General features: G+C 45.4%; 1 protein-coding gene across 1 annotated transcript in view; it reads right to left on the bottom strand.

Annotated features, from left to right (window-relative positions):
- KIF26B (kinesin family member 26B) overlaps positions 1-16,687 on the bottom strand; it is a 516,204-nt gene extending 499,517 nt beyond the window's left edge. The window contains exons 1-2 of the mRNA XM_081486872.1: positions 15,005-16,687; positions 13,807-14,208 (exon numbers count right to left, since the gene is read on the bottom strand). Coding sequence (XP_081342998.1) covers positions 13,807-14,208; positions 15,005-15,067 — 465 coding nt within the window. The 5' untranslated portion in view covers positions 15,068-16,687. The remainder of the gene's footprint in view (positions 1-13,806; positions 14,209-15,004) is intronic.
- Between the last annotated feature and the right edge of the window lie 406 nt (positions 16,688-17,093).

Here is a 17,093-nt window from a genome sequence, read left to right as displayed (position 1 = left end):
ACTACTGTGATTATGTAACTGCTACTGCTAAGTCGCTTCAGTCGTGTCCGACTCTGTGCGACCCCATAGACGGCAGCCCACCAGGCTCCACCGTTCCTGGGATTCTCCAGGCAAGAACACTGGAGTGGGTTGCCATTTCCTTCTCCAATGCATGAAAGTGAAAAGTGAAAGTGAAGTCGCTCAGTCGTATCTGACTCTTAGCGACCCCATGGACTGCAGCCTACCAGGCTCCTCCATCCATGGAATTTTCCAGGCAAGAGCACTGGAGTGGGTTGCCATTGCCTTCTCCGGATTATGTAACTATTACTCACTTAATACCACTGCATCATGATTGATCAACAGAAAAATAATAGAATTCTATATCACCAAAACTAGAATCTAACAGAAAAACCTGTAATCACTTTTTAAAATTCAGATGCATATCAGAATTATCTTGAAATTTTTTGAAAAATACAAATGCTCAGGTATTGCTTTTTTTCTCCAGAGCTCCAGATATGTTTCTAATGAGCAGTCATGTTTAAAAACAACTGGACTATATGATAATCTTTTACTCTTTTCTAGTTTGCTTCACTTTTTCTATTTCACATTCAGTGCTCCCATTTACGTTCTCTAATTTCTCCAATCTCTTTTTTTTTAAGGTTCTTTCTCAAGATTTTATCAAGTGTAGTAGAAAAGCTTTCGTATACACATATATGTATATATGTATAATATATATATTTTAGAAAACAGGAATTTTTGCCTAACTAAAAAAAATTATGACATTTTGATTCCACTTGTTTGACTTAGTATGAATAGAATGCTAGATGTCTAATTAAGAAATAGGTAGGCAACAAGCAACAAAGGTTTACTGTATAGCACTGGGAACTATAGTCAATATCTTGTAATAACCTATGATGAAAATAATTTCAAAAATAATATATGTGTATTTGTATAACTGAATCACCTTGCTGTGCACCTGAACACTGTAAGTCAACTGTACTTCAATAAAATATATGTATTACAAAAAGAAACAGCTTTACGACACAGGGAACACAAATCTGGTGCTCTGTAACAACTAAGAGGGGTAGGATGGGGTAGGAGATGGAAGGGAGGTTCAAGAAGGAGAAGACATATGTATACCTATGTCTGATTCATGGTGATGTACAGCAGAAACCAACACAATATTGTGAAGTAACTATCCTCCAATTAAAAATGAAATTAAAAAAAAGAAATTTAAAAATTAAATGCAAATAAACTTAGGGGGGAAAAAAGAAATAGGAAGAATCCTGTCAGTCAATTTACTAATAAGATCAAAATTCCAAAGGCAGAAATATCAGCCACGGCGATGCCAACAAGTATCTTCCTCTGGATAGGAAAAAGGGGGACACACCTTGGCTGACTGAGGGTGGGATTCCCACAGGTGTGCCAACCCATGGAACAGCTTTAGGCTGCAGATTCAGCCAGTAATCCATCTAGGACTTTGTCAAGCACATCTCTCTAGAATCTGGGGACAAAGATTGGGCTCCATGAAGTCCTGGGGCTTCTCTCCAGCTTCAGGGACTCACAGGCTTGGAAGCAGTTAGAGACCACTAATTCCACCCCGTTGGTTTACAGAAGAGGAATGAAGCACAGGCTGGCTGGGTGACTCGCCCAAGGCCACAGTGCTCATTACGGCCAGAGGCCCAACTGCACCTCAGCATCTGGGACTGCAGACAGCCTCCAATGCCTACCACTCACCCTTTTATTTCTGTTTCTCTCACCCACTCTCTTGTCCTTCCTCCTTCTCCTCCTATCTAATTCCTCTCCCTTCTACCCTTCCCTCAGTTCCCATCACCACACTGCCTGGCTGGGCAGAAACAAGGGAAGTTCAAGTTCACAGCTGTAGGTCCACAGGGAAGACATTCAAGGCCACCTCTTCAGCTGCTGTGCCCAGGATTGAGACATCCTTCTATGAAAAGACACACACCTGAACCAAGCAGGTGATTATTTTTCATTAAATAATGGCAGTTACTAGTCATTTGCCTGAATTCAACTACGTATTTTCTGTAGAGGCTTCCCTGGTGGCTCAGATGGTAAAGAATCTGCCTGCAATGCAGGAGATCTAGGTTCGATCCCTGGGTTGGGAAGATCTCCTGGAGAAGGGAATGGCTACCCATTCCAGTATTCTTGCCTGGAGAATTCCATGGACAGAGGAGCCTGACAGGCTACAGTCCATAGGGTCACAAAGACCCCTAACTCTTTGGTTAGATAGCTCAGTAGCTTTTGGTTGTTATTGTTGGTGGTGGTGGTGGTTTCTTATCAGTTAATTAGTAAGTCTCCTCCTGCTGCATGAAACCACCAGGTAGATGGAGCAGGAGTAGAGAAACAGTGATTACAACTTTAAAGAAAGCAACCGCTATAAATAAGATGATCGCGTTTCATGGGAAAGTGTAGCTGCTCATCACCGCTAATTAAAAGATGGAATAACTTCACAGGAAAATCTCAAGCCCTATAAATTCCTATGTTATCTTCGAAGAAATCCTGAGTTAGCAACTACAAATCCCAGACAGCACTCAGATTAGATAAAGAATTATTTAACGTTCACATTTTTCACCCCTGTGGTGGCAAAGTAGATTTAAACTTGTTATTCGCAATTCGTGCTTTAAAAATAAAGATATTTTGTGTGTAAGAACTGGGGAAGCTTTTAAAAACATGCTGTGTGGAGAACTGAAACTTTTAACAAGAACTTTTTGCAGCCAACAACAACATTGAGCTTAAACTCCATTAAGTAGAAAAGATGAATAAAAGTAGTCCTTCGTCTGTAAATTAGTCTATCATACTTAAAATACATTTAGATATAGTTCTGCTTATCAAAAGAACTTACTCTACCCCAGAGCCTTCTGAAATGTTCACCTACAGAACAGCATAAGAATATCGATTTTCTCTACATAGGAGTTACAAGAACGCTCTCTACCCAGGGCAGCTACAGCGCTGAGAGCTGAGATTATGTGCAGGAAATACTGTTTGGCGGGGGAGGGTGTCTTTATTTCCAGACTTCTCCACAGGGTCTGGGCGGAATCCATGCGATAGGATCAGCAAAGTATAACTGCAAAGAAAACTGTCTGAGAAAGATAAAACTGGATTGGGAGGCAGATAAGCCCAAATTCCTGGTGCCGCTCAGATCTGCACATCGCATGCGCAGTCACTGGGGGACGTCTGGTCTCCCACACTCGGCCGAGCGGAAATGCCAAGTTCGGTGTCCGCGGTGCTCCCTAGGGGGGCCTCGGAGAGGGGCAGGGCTTAAAGGGGAGGATTTCCATCTGTGACAAAGAAGCTCAATCCATATTCATGGCATCTCAACTAAAAGGAGAAGCGATTTCCTTCAACCAAGCTCTGGTTCTGTGGAGACATCCTATAAATGAATAAATAAGTATGAGATGCTTGATTCACTCGCAGGTGAAGAAATACAAAGGAGCTGAGCTGAATAGTTCCATCTTCTCTGACAACTGCTTTCCCATTTTGGTGTCAGATCACTGGCAAAAGGAAAAAGAGAGAGAAGAAAAAAGGAAGTAATCTTCATAAAATTCAACTTCCAGTTGGGAGTCATTGGAATAAAACAGAAAGCGATGATTGGATATCATCTCACAATGTCACCGTCTCCTCACAACAACCTTGCTGGGGCCCCAACATTGCCCTCATTGTAAAGATGAGAATAAACAGGTTTGGAAAGGCTAAGTGACTTGCCCAAGGTCACACACTCAGTGATGCAGCCTAGTTTTGCACCCAAGTTTGTTGACCTTAGAGCTTCATTTTTTTAAGGTCGTAAGAGCCTCAGAAAATGCATCTCTCTTAACCTCTCAGTGTCCTCAACAACTCTGAGCTGCCTCAGACATCCTTATCACTCCTGGATACACAATGACAATTGCTTGCCTTTCTCCAGAGTGCCAGAAACTTCTAACAAAAATCCCCAACCTCCTCCTGATTCCTGATTCAGTGGAAACCTCAGCCCTTACCTCCTCAATCTCCCCAAGGTATCTGAACTTTCATCATCCCTACCTTCTGAAGTTCACCCCTCCCTCAGTTCTCCTATTTTCCTCCCTCTTTTCTGACCGCTCCTTGATTTGTCTTCCTGCCTCCTCAAGCTGCCTGTCCCTTCAACAGCAATGGATCCCACAACTCTATGCTTCACCGTCTGTCACCATACACATCCTCCTTGAAGAGTTCACCCCATCTGTGGACTCCACCACCATCCTCACCCTGACACTTCCCAGATCCATGGCTCTAGCCCTGAATCCACTCAAGAGCCCCGCTGGACCCCACTGGAACGTTCCACCTTAAGCTCTAGAGAGCCCAAGCCAATCTTAGTATCCACACCGATCCTTGAAAATCAGACCTATGATAACAAAACCTACTCTCTGCCTGTATTCCCCATCTCAGTGAAAAGTACCACCACCCACACACTTGCCTTGCCAGAAATCTGAAAGAACTCCTCAATTCCCTCTTCTCCTCTCCTCCCCACCCCATTTCTCAGCTGCCATTGCCATGGGTTTACTATGGACAAGATCTGTTGGGTCCAGGCTTCCTCTTCATTCCCATTGCTACTACCTCAGTTAAGTGTGCACCAGCTTTCACTCAGGCCACAGGGAGGGGCCTCTCCACTGAACTCCATGGCACCACCTTTCCAATCCAGCTTCTCTCTCCCTATCAGAGCGATCTTTCTTAAATGAGTATCTGATCATTTCACTCCCTTCCTGAAAGCCCTTCAATGGCTGCCTATAGAATAACATTCAGATTCTTTGGCCTGCAAGGCCTTCATTCTCCCTCTGCCACCTTCCCAGCCTGTCACTCACCCATGCACGCACTGTGCGTGACGTCAGAAATGCACCACTGATTCCCCCAGGATACTGAGCGTGCCTTATGCTCACCATTTCCCTTTCCTGGAATGCCAAGGCTTCACTGCAATGCCCCTACTCATTCTGTCAAAGCCAGCTCAAGCCTCACCTCTCGGTTCACCCCCTCCAGCAGCCTCCATAGACTACGGTCCAGCATTTAATATGCTGCACCCTAACTCTTTGGTTTCCTGTCTATCTCTAATACTAGGCTGGGAGTTACTCTAGGGCAGGAATTTCTAGTCTTTTTCATATCTTGGTTATAAGGTGGCATAGTACTGTAGCTGGTACATGAGTGGGAATCAAAAGTGCTTATGGAATATGAATATGACAGGAAAAAAACATAAATAAAATGTTAGCAAACTGAATCCAGCAGCATATTCAAAAAATATGCTGTGACCAAGTGGGGTTTACTATGAGAATGCAAGGATGGTTCATTATCAGGAAAGCAATGATAATATTTCACAATATTAATAGATCTTGGGAGAAAAATCATATGATCATCTCCCTAGATACTGAAGAGACATCTGACAAAATATAACACCTATTTCCGACTAAAAATACTAAATAAAATAGGAACTGAAGGATACTTCGTTAACTTTTAAAAATATATATAGACCTCAGTCCAAAGGTCAACATCTTACTTAGTGGAAAAAGCTATACATATGCCCACCATACATTACCATTTAATATTGTGTTGGAAGCATAAATCAATATAACGAGAGAACTACTAAAGGAATAAAAATAGCAAAGAGAAGAGGGATGATATCTCTATTCATAAAAGAAAATCCAAGAATACTAATTTAAAAACTAATGAACACAGTAATAGAATCTAATAACAGGATATACAATTAATATACTGTCCTCCTTATATATTAACAACTATCAATTCAAAGAGATAATGGAAGTGAAAAGCTCATTTATAAAAGCAACAAAAAGTATTTTTAATACCTAAAAATAAATTTAACAAGAAATAGGCATGGAGAAGGAAATGGCAACCCACTCCAGTATTCTTGCCTGGAAAAGTCCATGGACAGAGGAGCCTGGTGGACTTCAGTCCATGGGGTTACATGACTGAGCATGCGTGCATGAGGGTGGAGGGAGATGGGGTGGTAGCAATAAACTGGTATAACTAAAAAAAAAGGAAAAAAGAAATGGGCAAAGCTTCTATGAGAAAAACATTACTGAAAAGTAGATGTGTTCAAATGGAAAGACATTTCATGTTCTCAGGAAGGAGTCAACATCATAAAGATGCCAAAAATCCCCCAGGGTTAATATATAAACCTTACGTGGTCTCAAATTTTAAAAATTTTATGGAATTAGGCAAGTCAATTCTAAAGTTCATATGGGAAAATAGTCAAGAAGAATAACCAGAAAGCTACTAGGAAGGAAAGGCATTATTTGGGAGAGAGAGAAAGCCAATATTACCAAATACTAAAACATGATACAAAGCTTCTATAATTAAAATAGTGTGGAATTAGTACATGAGAAGACAGATAAATGGGACATAACAGAAGGTCCAGAAGTAGACCCAGCTACTGAAAATCTGGTTTATGATCACAGATATTTCAAATCAAATGGGGGAAAGACATATATTTTAATAAAGAGTTCGGAGACAAATGGATAGACGTTTAGAAAAGGGCAAAATTGATCTACACCTCTCAATATACATCAAAATAATCTCTCAATGGATCAGAGATATAACTATTAAAAAGGAAACCTTATAAACATTCAAAGAAAATATAGGTGAATTCCTTTATAACCTGGAAAAGATAGACAACCTTTCTAACCATTATTCAAAATCCAATTTTCTTAGATGGGTCCTAGAACATCCCAAAGGCAATGGTAAGCAGGAGGATGATTTACTATTTTGATAAATATTTCAAAAGTAATTTAGGAATAGAGATGGATTCTCTGTCCTTTTGCACCTACACAAATAGTTTTATTTCTAATTGATGCATGTGAGCCTGAAAGATCAATGGAAGCCCATTCTAAACAGTGCTTCTTTGCCACAATAAGACCACACAGAAGATATTTTTTAATAAAGGAAAGATTCTTATGATTAGCCTGTGACTCAAGATAGTGATAAAAACTAGAGCCTATTATACAGAAGTAAGTCAGAAAGAAAAACACCAATACAGTATATTAACACATATATATGGAATTTAGAAAGATGGTAACGATGATCCTATATGCGAGATGGCAAAAGAAACAAAGATGTAAAGAACAGACTATTGGACTCTGTGGGAGAAGGTGAGGGTGGGATGATTTGAGAGAATAGCATTGAAACATATATATTATCATATGTGAAATAGATTGCCAGTCCAGGTTCGATGCATGAGGCAGGGTGCTCAGGGCTGGTGCACTGGGATGACCCTGAGGGATGGGATGGGGAGGGAGTGGGAGGGGGGTTCAGGATGGGGAACACATGTACACCCGTGGCGGATTCATGTGAATGTATGGCAAAAACCACCACAATATTGTAAAGTAATTAACCTCCAAATAAAATAAACAAACAAACAAACGAAAAAGGAAATTAGCCTTGTATTCCTGAAAAAAGACTGGGAACCCTCACAGACAGCCCAGTGCAATCTCTACCAGGACAAAACAGAGTGGAGTCTGGCAATCCTGCTATCTCAGCATTGAAGGTCCAGCTGAAGAATTAGAGCTCTCAGGTGGTCCCCAAGGGCCCCTCAGGCAGGGCTTTTGAGAAGGACTGACAAGAGTCTGAGCCACGTGAATGTAAGTATAAGGAAGTTCCTTTGACCCCCTCCAATACATTCCAGTCAAGAAAATTACTCAGCTCAGGATCCTGACAACCTCACATATTTTCCCTCAGGAAAAATATGTGATGTCACCAGGAAAAATAATCCCAACCTTCTTCCACAAGCAAGGGTCTGCCACTCAGGCAGTTGTATCAACAGTGTATTAATATTAACTAATTAATAGTTTAATAATATTAATATCCCCTCAATGGCTTTGGAGGGGAAACATTCTTGGATTTCTCTGGTCCATGTATCTTTACTCATGCTTCTTTTTGTGAGCTGGACCACATCAATCACCTGGAATTCCAGAGTAAAGAAAAGAAATCAGGTTCATCTTCATTTTGCCATGAGATTTTACGTATGTATATGTTTGTATGTCTTAGTACAGTGCCTAGCATATACTAGATGATAATTCCCAGCCATTTTTTGTCATCATTATTACCATCATCATTATTATCAGCTGATGAATGGTTCAGTTTGATCTGTGATATAATGCCAAAGAGCAACTAATGTTGCCTATTTTATTGACTTAATCCTGCCAAATTACCAGCCTCAGCCATTTAAAAAATCACATTTCTAATGCAACAATCCTATCTGCAATGATTGTAGAAGAAATTACTACAGGCCAGGGATTTTTACAAAGTGAATTATATCACTATAAAAACTGACCATGCTGGTTCACAATTAAAAGTCTGGTAGAATGAAATGCCATTATTCCATAGCTTACTAATAAGCCTTAAAAAAGATATTACTGCTCACACATCTCCACTGGGAATGTTTTTATAATCCCTAAAATGTTTCAGAAATGCTTTGATGACAAATGCTACAGGACTTTTTCACTACTCATATTATCTATTAGCTGATCCCTTAGCTAAAATATTTCCAAAATGGAAGTTTCAAATGAAGCATAACCATGTGTTTTTAGAAGATTTCAGATAGAATTTTCTCATAACTAGTAAGTATTTAAAATTCAATATCTATTTATAAACAGTCTTACATTGGCTTCTAGAAGATCTTTTAAATGGAGTTATTTTTTCATACCCCTGTTTTGGAACTAAAAAAATATATGTTATGTGTGTGTGTGTATATACATATATATATATATATATATATTCCGAAGTCTAGACTTACTTTCGGCCTGGCTATTTAGAGCCTTGTTTGGTGTTCTTAAAACTGCTGACACATTCCTTTCTTTAATCTCTGTGATTCCTGGCCACTCTTCTCAGTATGTCTGGCTAATCCTCCTGATATTTCTGAGTCATAAATGAACCCAGAATATATGACCAGGGAAAATTCAGCTAGGAATGTAGTTCTCCAATGTTTTTTACATAAAAGATTTTCTTTTATCGATATGGAAATGAGCAGATGTCTGATAACCTTCTGCCAACCTGGAATTTTTTGCTTACTCCAGGGAGTTCTTAGGGGCTGATGGTTCATAGGGCTTACACTGTCCATTCAAAAATTCTGTCACAGACCTCAAAAGGATCTAGGATAGCCTCCAACTGGGAGATTTGTTCTTTGGTACCTATTTCTGGCTTGGTACCTCAGCTGTGAATAGAACAGGAAAAATGCTCTTGCCAATGGATATGAAATGGTTTTACATTTATACATGGGGACGCTACAATGGGTAAAAGGACTGATTTCACTTAAAATGCCAAGACTTTAAAAAAACACATTAATTTTATCTGACCACTTTCACTTACTAGCCCTAGAAAAGAAACAAAATAAACCCAGTAAGTTACCCTTTTTTTTTTTTTTACTGACTTAAGTGATACAAGTCAATCCAAATGATTTACAGTCTGCACCAGGCAAAAAACTTGACTCACTCAGGTGTTGCTATTTGAAAGGCTGATGCAACGCATCGAGGAGTGCTTGGTAACCCACTCCAGTATTCTTGCCTGGAGAATCCCATGGACTGTAGCCTGCCAGGCTCTTCTGTTCATGGGGCTGCAGAGAGTCGGACACTGCTGAGCAACTAAGCACAGTACCTGCAGAGCATCATTAAGAGTTATGTGAGCTCACAGTTGCCCCTTCTACATTCCCAGGTCTGTTTCATTCCTAAACCTGCCTCTACATCTTTCTCTCTTCCCAGAAACCACAAACTCAGTGCATAGAAAACCAAACCCACTAGCATCTTTCTTCTGAAAAGAAAATGTCAAGAGTTTATTGAGGGAGGACCCTTTCATAACTGCCTTCAGGGTACGCTGCTTGATTGTTTGTGTTTTGTATTCTAATTTGTATTGCAAGTCCTTGACGTCATGAATTTGATCTCCAGCTTCTTCAATGCCCTCCAAGTCCAGGACATATTCTCTTAGGTCATTCTTGTTAATATTTTAATACTGTTTAGAGCTTCTAAAGAAAGAAGGACGTTCTAATGCTGCTTCCAGACTTCCTGCTACTCTGTAAGAGCAAGACTCAGGGGCATACAAGAAAGACCACAGGCTTCATATTCCGTCAAATTTCAGTGCAGCGATGACTACGCTGAGAAAGGTTGGGAAAGTTACTAAACTTCTTTGGAAATCAGTTGGCTCATTTACAGCATCCAGATGATAATACTTGACGCCTACAGTTATTCCAGTGAGACTATTTGTAAAGAGTATGCCACAGAGCAGGTGCTCAATGAATTGTATTGTATCGCATGCATGCTCAAAGTCTTTTGCAGACTCTTTGGGCTGTAGCCTGCCAGGCTCCACTATCTGTAGGATTTTTCTTCTGAGTTCCTTTCAAATCTGTCTCTCCTCCCATTTCCTGCCTCAGTTAACACTACCCACCCCACCCCCAGTTACCTAAGCTAGAAACCTCCAAGTCCTGTCTCTTCTGCCAAGAAGCAGCATTCTCCAGTGGTCACATGACTAGTACTGAGCGTGCTCAGAACAGGGTGTCCACACTTCAGGCCACCAGGGCCAGTGTCTAACTCATTGGACCAGCCTGACACCCCTGCATGGGCTCACCAGCACTTCACCTCCCCTTCTTAACCAACTGTTTCAGAGACAAAACTGGGGGACTTCAACAGCCTTTGCTCTCTACCAGTGGGCACAGTGTGACAATTTAGATGGCAGTATGATATTTGGGAAATGTACTGACAAAGGCAGATACTAAAAGTGGATACTTTGTAAGAAGAGCCCTAAATTTGGTAAAACATAAATCCCACAGAATCTTGTCTAGTTAATAATCATAAACATTCCCGTCTTTCTCTGAAGAATGTAAGCGCTTTTCAAACCTTATCGAAAATAATTTTTTGACAGTCTAATCATTTGAAAGGTCACCTAGAGTCGGAATCATTTTTTTCCTTTAAGGAAAAAATGGGAAAGTTAAAAATACAGAGAAAAACTGATTTACTCACTGTCACAAAATAAATCAGTGATAGAGAAAGAACCAAAGCCAACTCTACTCTAAAATAATAAGGTTCCTGGATGTGCTATTCTGCCTTTGACTTTAAAATGCTCACCTAGGAGACTTTTCGTACCTCCTCATAGAATGTAGTACTCTATGTAAGAAAAGAGTCCCCATGTACAGCTAAAAATCTTAAGTGAATTACGAACATGATGTTTGCTAATTACCCCTCAAAAACATGCCTTTATCTTTCAGACCCTTACTCTTCAGGGCAAACTACATGTTGGAGTCACAATGACATCTCCTGTTCTTATGAAAATTAACTCCTTCTGTGCAGGAGGGAGATGGAGGTCCACAGTTCGCTCTTAAATCTGGCTCTGGGAAGAAGAAAGGCCTTGTGTCAGAGTTACATGGGCCTCCATCCATGGTGCTTGAGAGAACACAATATTTGTTTGGTTAAAATGCTGCAAATTTCAGAGGCGTAATGGAAATATTACCTACTCTGAGGGTACCAATATTTTAAAAAGGAAAAAACCCTAAAATGACTACTCCCACAGACAGCCAGAGGATTTGTAGTTAAAACCCTGGCCCTGTACCTCTTTACTAACAGTGAGGTCATCTGAATAACACTTGTTTCTGGCTGAGTCGTGTGCTCTCCTTTGCACTAAATGTCATATTTCACTGTGCCATATCACATCAAAACTCCAGGCAAATTCATGTGTGCACTTAAAGTGACCTCATGTGACTGTCCCCAAGACTGACAGCGCTCTTCTTGATGCACCTGGATTACTCTAAGTTGGTGTAGAACATTGAGGTTCCCCAGATCCAACGTTTCTTCTGTAGCCCTCACTGACAATGTCATCAGTTTCCCAGCATCAGTTTTATTTCATCATGTAAATAAAGCTGGCATATATATCAAGCTGCCTCTTATTGCACTGAGAATGATTTTTCCAGGCTGCTTCAACAAAACCAAAAATCTACTTTGTCACATGACTCCACAAAACATGATGGATGCATTTAAGTTTCAACATTTGTTTCTTCTTCCTATAGATTTCCTTTCCTCCCACCACGTTTATGAAAAGAGTATATTGTAATTTACCTTTGCACACAAGGAGCATGCAACAACACAAAGAAGCTACTGTAAGAACAGGTCTGCAAGAATGTTCTAGAATAAATTGGTAGGCTAGGATTGCCAAAAATCAGATACTACATAGCTTTAGGAACCAAAGTTCTTAATAATTTACCAGCTGGTCTAGTCTGGTTATATAATCTTAGCACCCCACACTCATCCTCTGTTGTACTCACCACAAATGGAAATAAGTTATGAGTTGTGCATTTTATGGTCAACATCTCTATCCTCCATGAGAATACAAGCTCCATGTGGACAAGGACTGCAGGTACCTGTTATTTTATTGCTGTGCCTAACAAAGTTCCTTGAATGCAGTAAAAAAATCAAAGAATACTGATAAACAATCACAAGAGTAAATAAATCTGTTAGTGAAGAGCCAGTGTTAAATCAGAGGATAGGGCTTACAAGAGTGAAATAAGCTTTTAGAGTCCCTGAGATTTATTCTTGGGGGTGTCCTGACAGATTTATTATCAAACTACAAAAATGGCATACTGACAACAATCTACAAGTTAATTATTCTAGAGATAAATTTAGGATTCATAAAACCAATTCTCTTGGTAGCAATTTTCCACATTTAAAATTTTACAACTTCTGTGGTTATTTGTTTAATTTAACCCTTGCATATGAAAACATCAATGTGTGTGTGTTTGGATAAGCAGAAATGGCCAGCAGATGCATTTATTCCTAAACTCCACGACTCGGAATCACAACACTTTACTTCAAAAGTCACAGAACTATAAATCAGAAAATACCACTGAACAGTGTCAGAATTCTCTACAGCAATTCACGCTGTTTTCTTGATATTTCTCTCTAACCGCTGATAAAAACTCTTTGAAGTGAAAGAGTAAATATTTTCATTTGATAGTACTTAGGCCCAACAGTGCAAATACAATTGCATTGTGTTACACTCTGGGGGCTCTGGACACACACAACGCTGGCAAGGTTGCCATGGAGGAGCCAACGTGCTCAGCGCTGCAGCAGACAGGAGGGAGCCGCGCTCAGGAGAAGCTCCTCACCCCTTAGTCTTCCTCTGACAGACACACAGAGGTTAGGGGGGAATGCTGACTTTCCAGTGCGTGTTTCTGTTTGGTAACCCTGGAAAGGAAGGACCACAAATAGGCAATGGGAAATGCCAATTTCTAAATATCAGCCTGCTTTTACTACTCCCACCGACACTTTTGTAAAGGATCACGAATGGGGGTGGGGAGAAAAATCTAACGAGTCGCCCCGGCGGAGGGCTGGGGAGCGGGGGGAGGGGGTGTTGGGAGGGGCGGTGGTAAGGAGGCAGGGGGCTGGGCGCCGAATCCCAGCAGCTGGTATCAATATGTCCCCGGCCTAACACGCTGCTAAGGTCTGTGGACACGCGGGGGACGAGGGTCTCGGGGAAAGGTAGCACTGCGCGGGTCCATCGGGATAGCTGGGCGGGTGCTGGGGGCACAGAAAGGGCACTCTGGGAAGTGGAGCGGGCAGGAAGGATAACCTGGGCAACCCAGGTGGACAGCGAGGCCTGGAACCGCGCACGCACCATCCAAGCAATGCGCCCGAGGAAGGTCTGGCGGCGGAAACGCGCGGGATCGCCCCGCGAGGCCCGGAGCTGCCCCGGCCGAGCCAACGACCCGTCTGCAACTGAGCATCGCGTGGCGCTGCAGGTCCCTCCACCCCCACCCCCAGCCACGGCGAGGCGGGCGCAGCTGTGGCCCGCCCAGCCCCGTCCGTCCCCGGCGGCGCTCACCTTGCCCGGGAAGGGCCCCGGGAGGAGCAGCTTCAGAGCCTGCCTCTTCAGCTCCACCAGGCGGGCGTTGCAATTCTCGCACCAGACGCCGCGGTCTGATCCGGGGGAGGAGCCGCCGCCGCTGCCCGAGCCCGGGGAGCCCGTGCCGAAGCCTGGCGAGCCGCCAAGGGAGCCCGGCGAGCTGGTGCCTATGCCCGGGGAGGCGGGGCCCGGGGAGCCCGTGAAGGAGCTCGGGGACGAAGTACCTGAGCCCGGGGACGGGGTCCCAGACGAGCCGAGCACCGAGCCCGCGCCCTCGGGGGTGGGCCGGCTCCCGGCGCGAGACTCTTCGTATGCTTTCCGGTACCAGCTCTCGGGGGAGAAAGGCGCCGCGGGCTTGGTGGGCGAGCAGACTTCATTCACCTGCAGGGGAGACACACGGGTGTCAGGGGCCGCCGGGCTCCAGCGCTCCGGCCCAGGGCCACCCTCCCGCCTGCCCGGGGATCTGCGTGCCACCGAAGGCCCCGGCCCAGCGCCAATAGGGGCGCGTTTGGGACCGCTCCGGGCCCTGCGGCCAAATCTGCTTCCATCTGTCTGGTTAATTGTCTTTAAGTGAACCCTTGTCGCCCGGGTGTCCCCTGCGCCAGCGGACTCCTCCGATCTGGAGGAGAGGGACTCACTCGCTCAGGGAATTTCAATGGTTTCTTCAGAGGAACCCACCGATTCAGCTCCCCGCGCTTTTGAACCCAGCACCCATACCAGAAGGAGCCCACGTTTAAGATTCTGGAAGACTATGGGGGGGGGGGCTGTGATTTTTGGATTTGTGTTAATTCGGGGTACAGCCCTCTGGATCCTGAAGGTAAATGAAAGGTTTTCCTGATTCCAGGGAAACGATCCCTAAGAGCTACAGAGATTTCGTGGGAACCCTCCCATTCGACTTAACTCTGCTTGGAAGTCAGGAATGCTGCAAAAGTTAGGGATGCGGGGAAGAGGAGGAACGAGAGGGCTGCAAAAATTCCGCGGAAGGCGAGTGTGCGGACGTCCTAGCCGGCAGACCCGCCTCCGCGCGCGCACGCCTGGCTGCCCCAACCGAGGCGCCGCTGCAGCCGGAGGAGAGCTCGGAGCCGCCCTGCCCCAGCCGCACGTTACCCAGAAAGGGAGACACCGGTCGGGAAAGAGTCTGGTAACGCATCTCCGCATTAGACCCGTCACAACTTACCCCGTATTTCTTGCCCCTGGTGGAGACTGCAAGCCTCTCTTTATTCCCAGCTATCGAATTCATGGTGGCTTTTCCAGAGGAGAGTGTCTAAATGTTCCACCAACGCTACATCCAAAAGGTCTTCCAACCCAGAAGGATGCCCAGTGGTAGGGGGCTGTCTCCTGGCCCTCAAGTCAAGGTTTCTTAATGGAGGGGGTGGGGGGATAAAAGCAGATGGACCCCAGAAGTAACAGCACTAATTTGCAGAAGGGTTGGAGTGCCTGGTTTATTCTTCTCTTCAAATAATGCTTTTCCTCCTCTTCTGCCTCCTCCAGTCACACGTTCTCTTTTCACGGTCACATCCAGATAATTGGCATTTTCCTCAGCCTAGTGAGTCCGTTTTCCTCCACGAGGGAAAAGACGAGTACAATCGGGGCACACGGCAGCTGCCGAGGAGGTGGGCGAGACCCCAGCCTCGCCTACCGCCAGCGAACCGGCGGTGGGAACTTGTCTCCTTTCGCGGAGCTTGGTAACTGAGTTCAAAGAAATTCTCCCAAAATATAAAGATCCAGATCGGGGAGGAGCCTCGGCGTGTGGGGGAGCCAATATCCGCCGTCCCGCTTTGCCTGACAGTTGCGCGAGGGCAGAGAGGGGCGGCGGTGTGGCCCGGCCGGCGTCCGCGGTCAGGGCGCGCGTGTGCGCCCAAGGGCAGCGCGGAGCGTAGCGAACCGCGGCCCCGCCAGGGAGCCCGCCGCCTGGCTGCCGCCGTCGCCGCGCCTGCCGGGATCCATTTTATGTTGCGGCTCTCCTGCCTGACATTCCGAGGCCGAGAGCCGGGGGAGGGGGTCGTAAATCTCGCGCGGTGCGGGGAAGTTGCTGGTGAGTGGCCGGGGTCCAGGGCTCTAATGAAACAGCACTGCGCGAGACTGGAGCTGGGGGCAGAGCCGAGCGAGCGCAGCCGGACAGAAACGCGCCCGAGCTTCCCCGCCCCCAAGTTCTTTCTCTTCCTGGCAAGGCTTGCAGTTCTGCCTTTGAAACACCGTGTAAGAGGGATTGAGTCACAAACAAGTCCACAAATATGCCGAGTCCTCCCCCCGCCCTTTGTTCTCCTAGACCTGCCCTGCAAACCTTTTCTGGAATTGCCCTACTAAACCTGGCCGGCCGGGGGGCCACCTTTCCAAGCGCGGCGGGAGAACAGGGCCTTCGCCCCAGCCCGCCCGCGACCCAGTGTGCGCTGTGCCTCGCGCCCAGGGCTGGGACGCACGAGCCCGGGACGTAAGCGGGCAGCCACCCGGCAGGGAAACTGAGGGACGGCGCGGGCCTGTAAGGGGGTGTGTGTGCGAGCTGGCCTTGGCCTCGCCTCGGTCGGGGGTCCCTTCGGCACCCGATCCCGGCTCTTCCAGCAGGCAGGGTCCACCGGGTCCCAGGAGCACCCGGTCATCGCCCTCTCCAGTCCCCCTCCGGCCCCCGGCGCAGAGCCCGGAGCCCAGGAAGCCGGTATTTGCCGGGCTCCACACGTAGCTGCTCCAGGGTGTCATTTTTCATCTCCTGAGAGGACAAATCTTCTAGTGAGCCCGCAGGTCTGTTTTGTTGTGACCTTTAATTAACACCCCGCGAGACGCCTCTTGAAGGACCGGCCCCGTGCGGGTATCACGTGGGGTGTAATGACATCTCCGCGCCCGGGAGGTACCCGGCCTGGGGGCAGGCGAGGGTGCAAAGGACGCCTGGGGCTTTCCAGTCTCTAGTTTCCCTCTGAGATACGGAGGAGGCAGGAAGACAGTATCCCAGGGTGCTGGAACCCTGTGGAAGTGGCAACGCCCCCCACACCTGCTTTCCTCGGGGGGAAATTCCTTCGTGCATCCCTCGCGCTGCCATCCACCACCCTCCCCGCCTCCCGCCCTTCCCGCCGCAGCGCTTGCGTGGGAATGTTTCACAGCCACCACAGCGAGGTAAGAAGGTAAAAATGTAGATGTCGAAAACAGTGTGGAGGTTTACATTACGTTCCTACTTCCATTTAAAAGTGGTCATATCAAGAGAAGACCTTATGGGGCAGGTACACGTCCGGGAAACTGCCTGCTTCTGTCCATATCTGTATTCCGCGCAGGTGCTG

Source organism: Giraffa tippelskirchi, chromosome 5 (genome assembly GCF_054371585.1).
Source record: "Giraffa tippelskirchi isolate mGirTip1 chromosome 5, T2T-mGirTip1v1.2.pri, whole genome shotgun sequence".
In the NCBI taxonomy this organism is placed as follows: Eukaryota; Metazoa; Chordata; class Mammalia; order Artiodactyla; family Giraffidae; genus Giraffa; species Giraffa tippelskirchi.
Note: the sequence above shows the minus strand (reverse complement) of the source record. Positions and strands in the feature narration are given on the sequence as shown.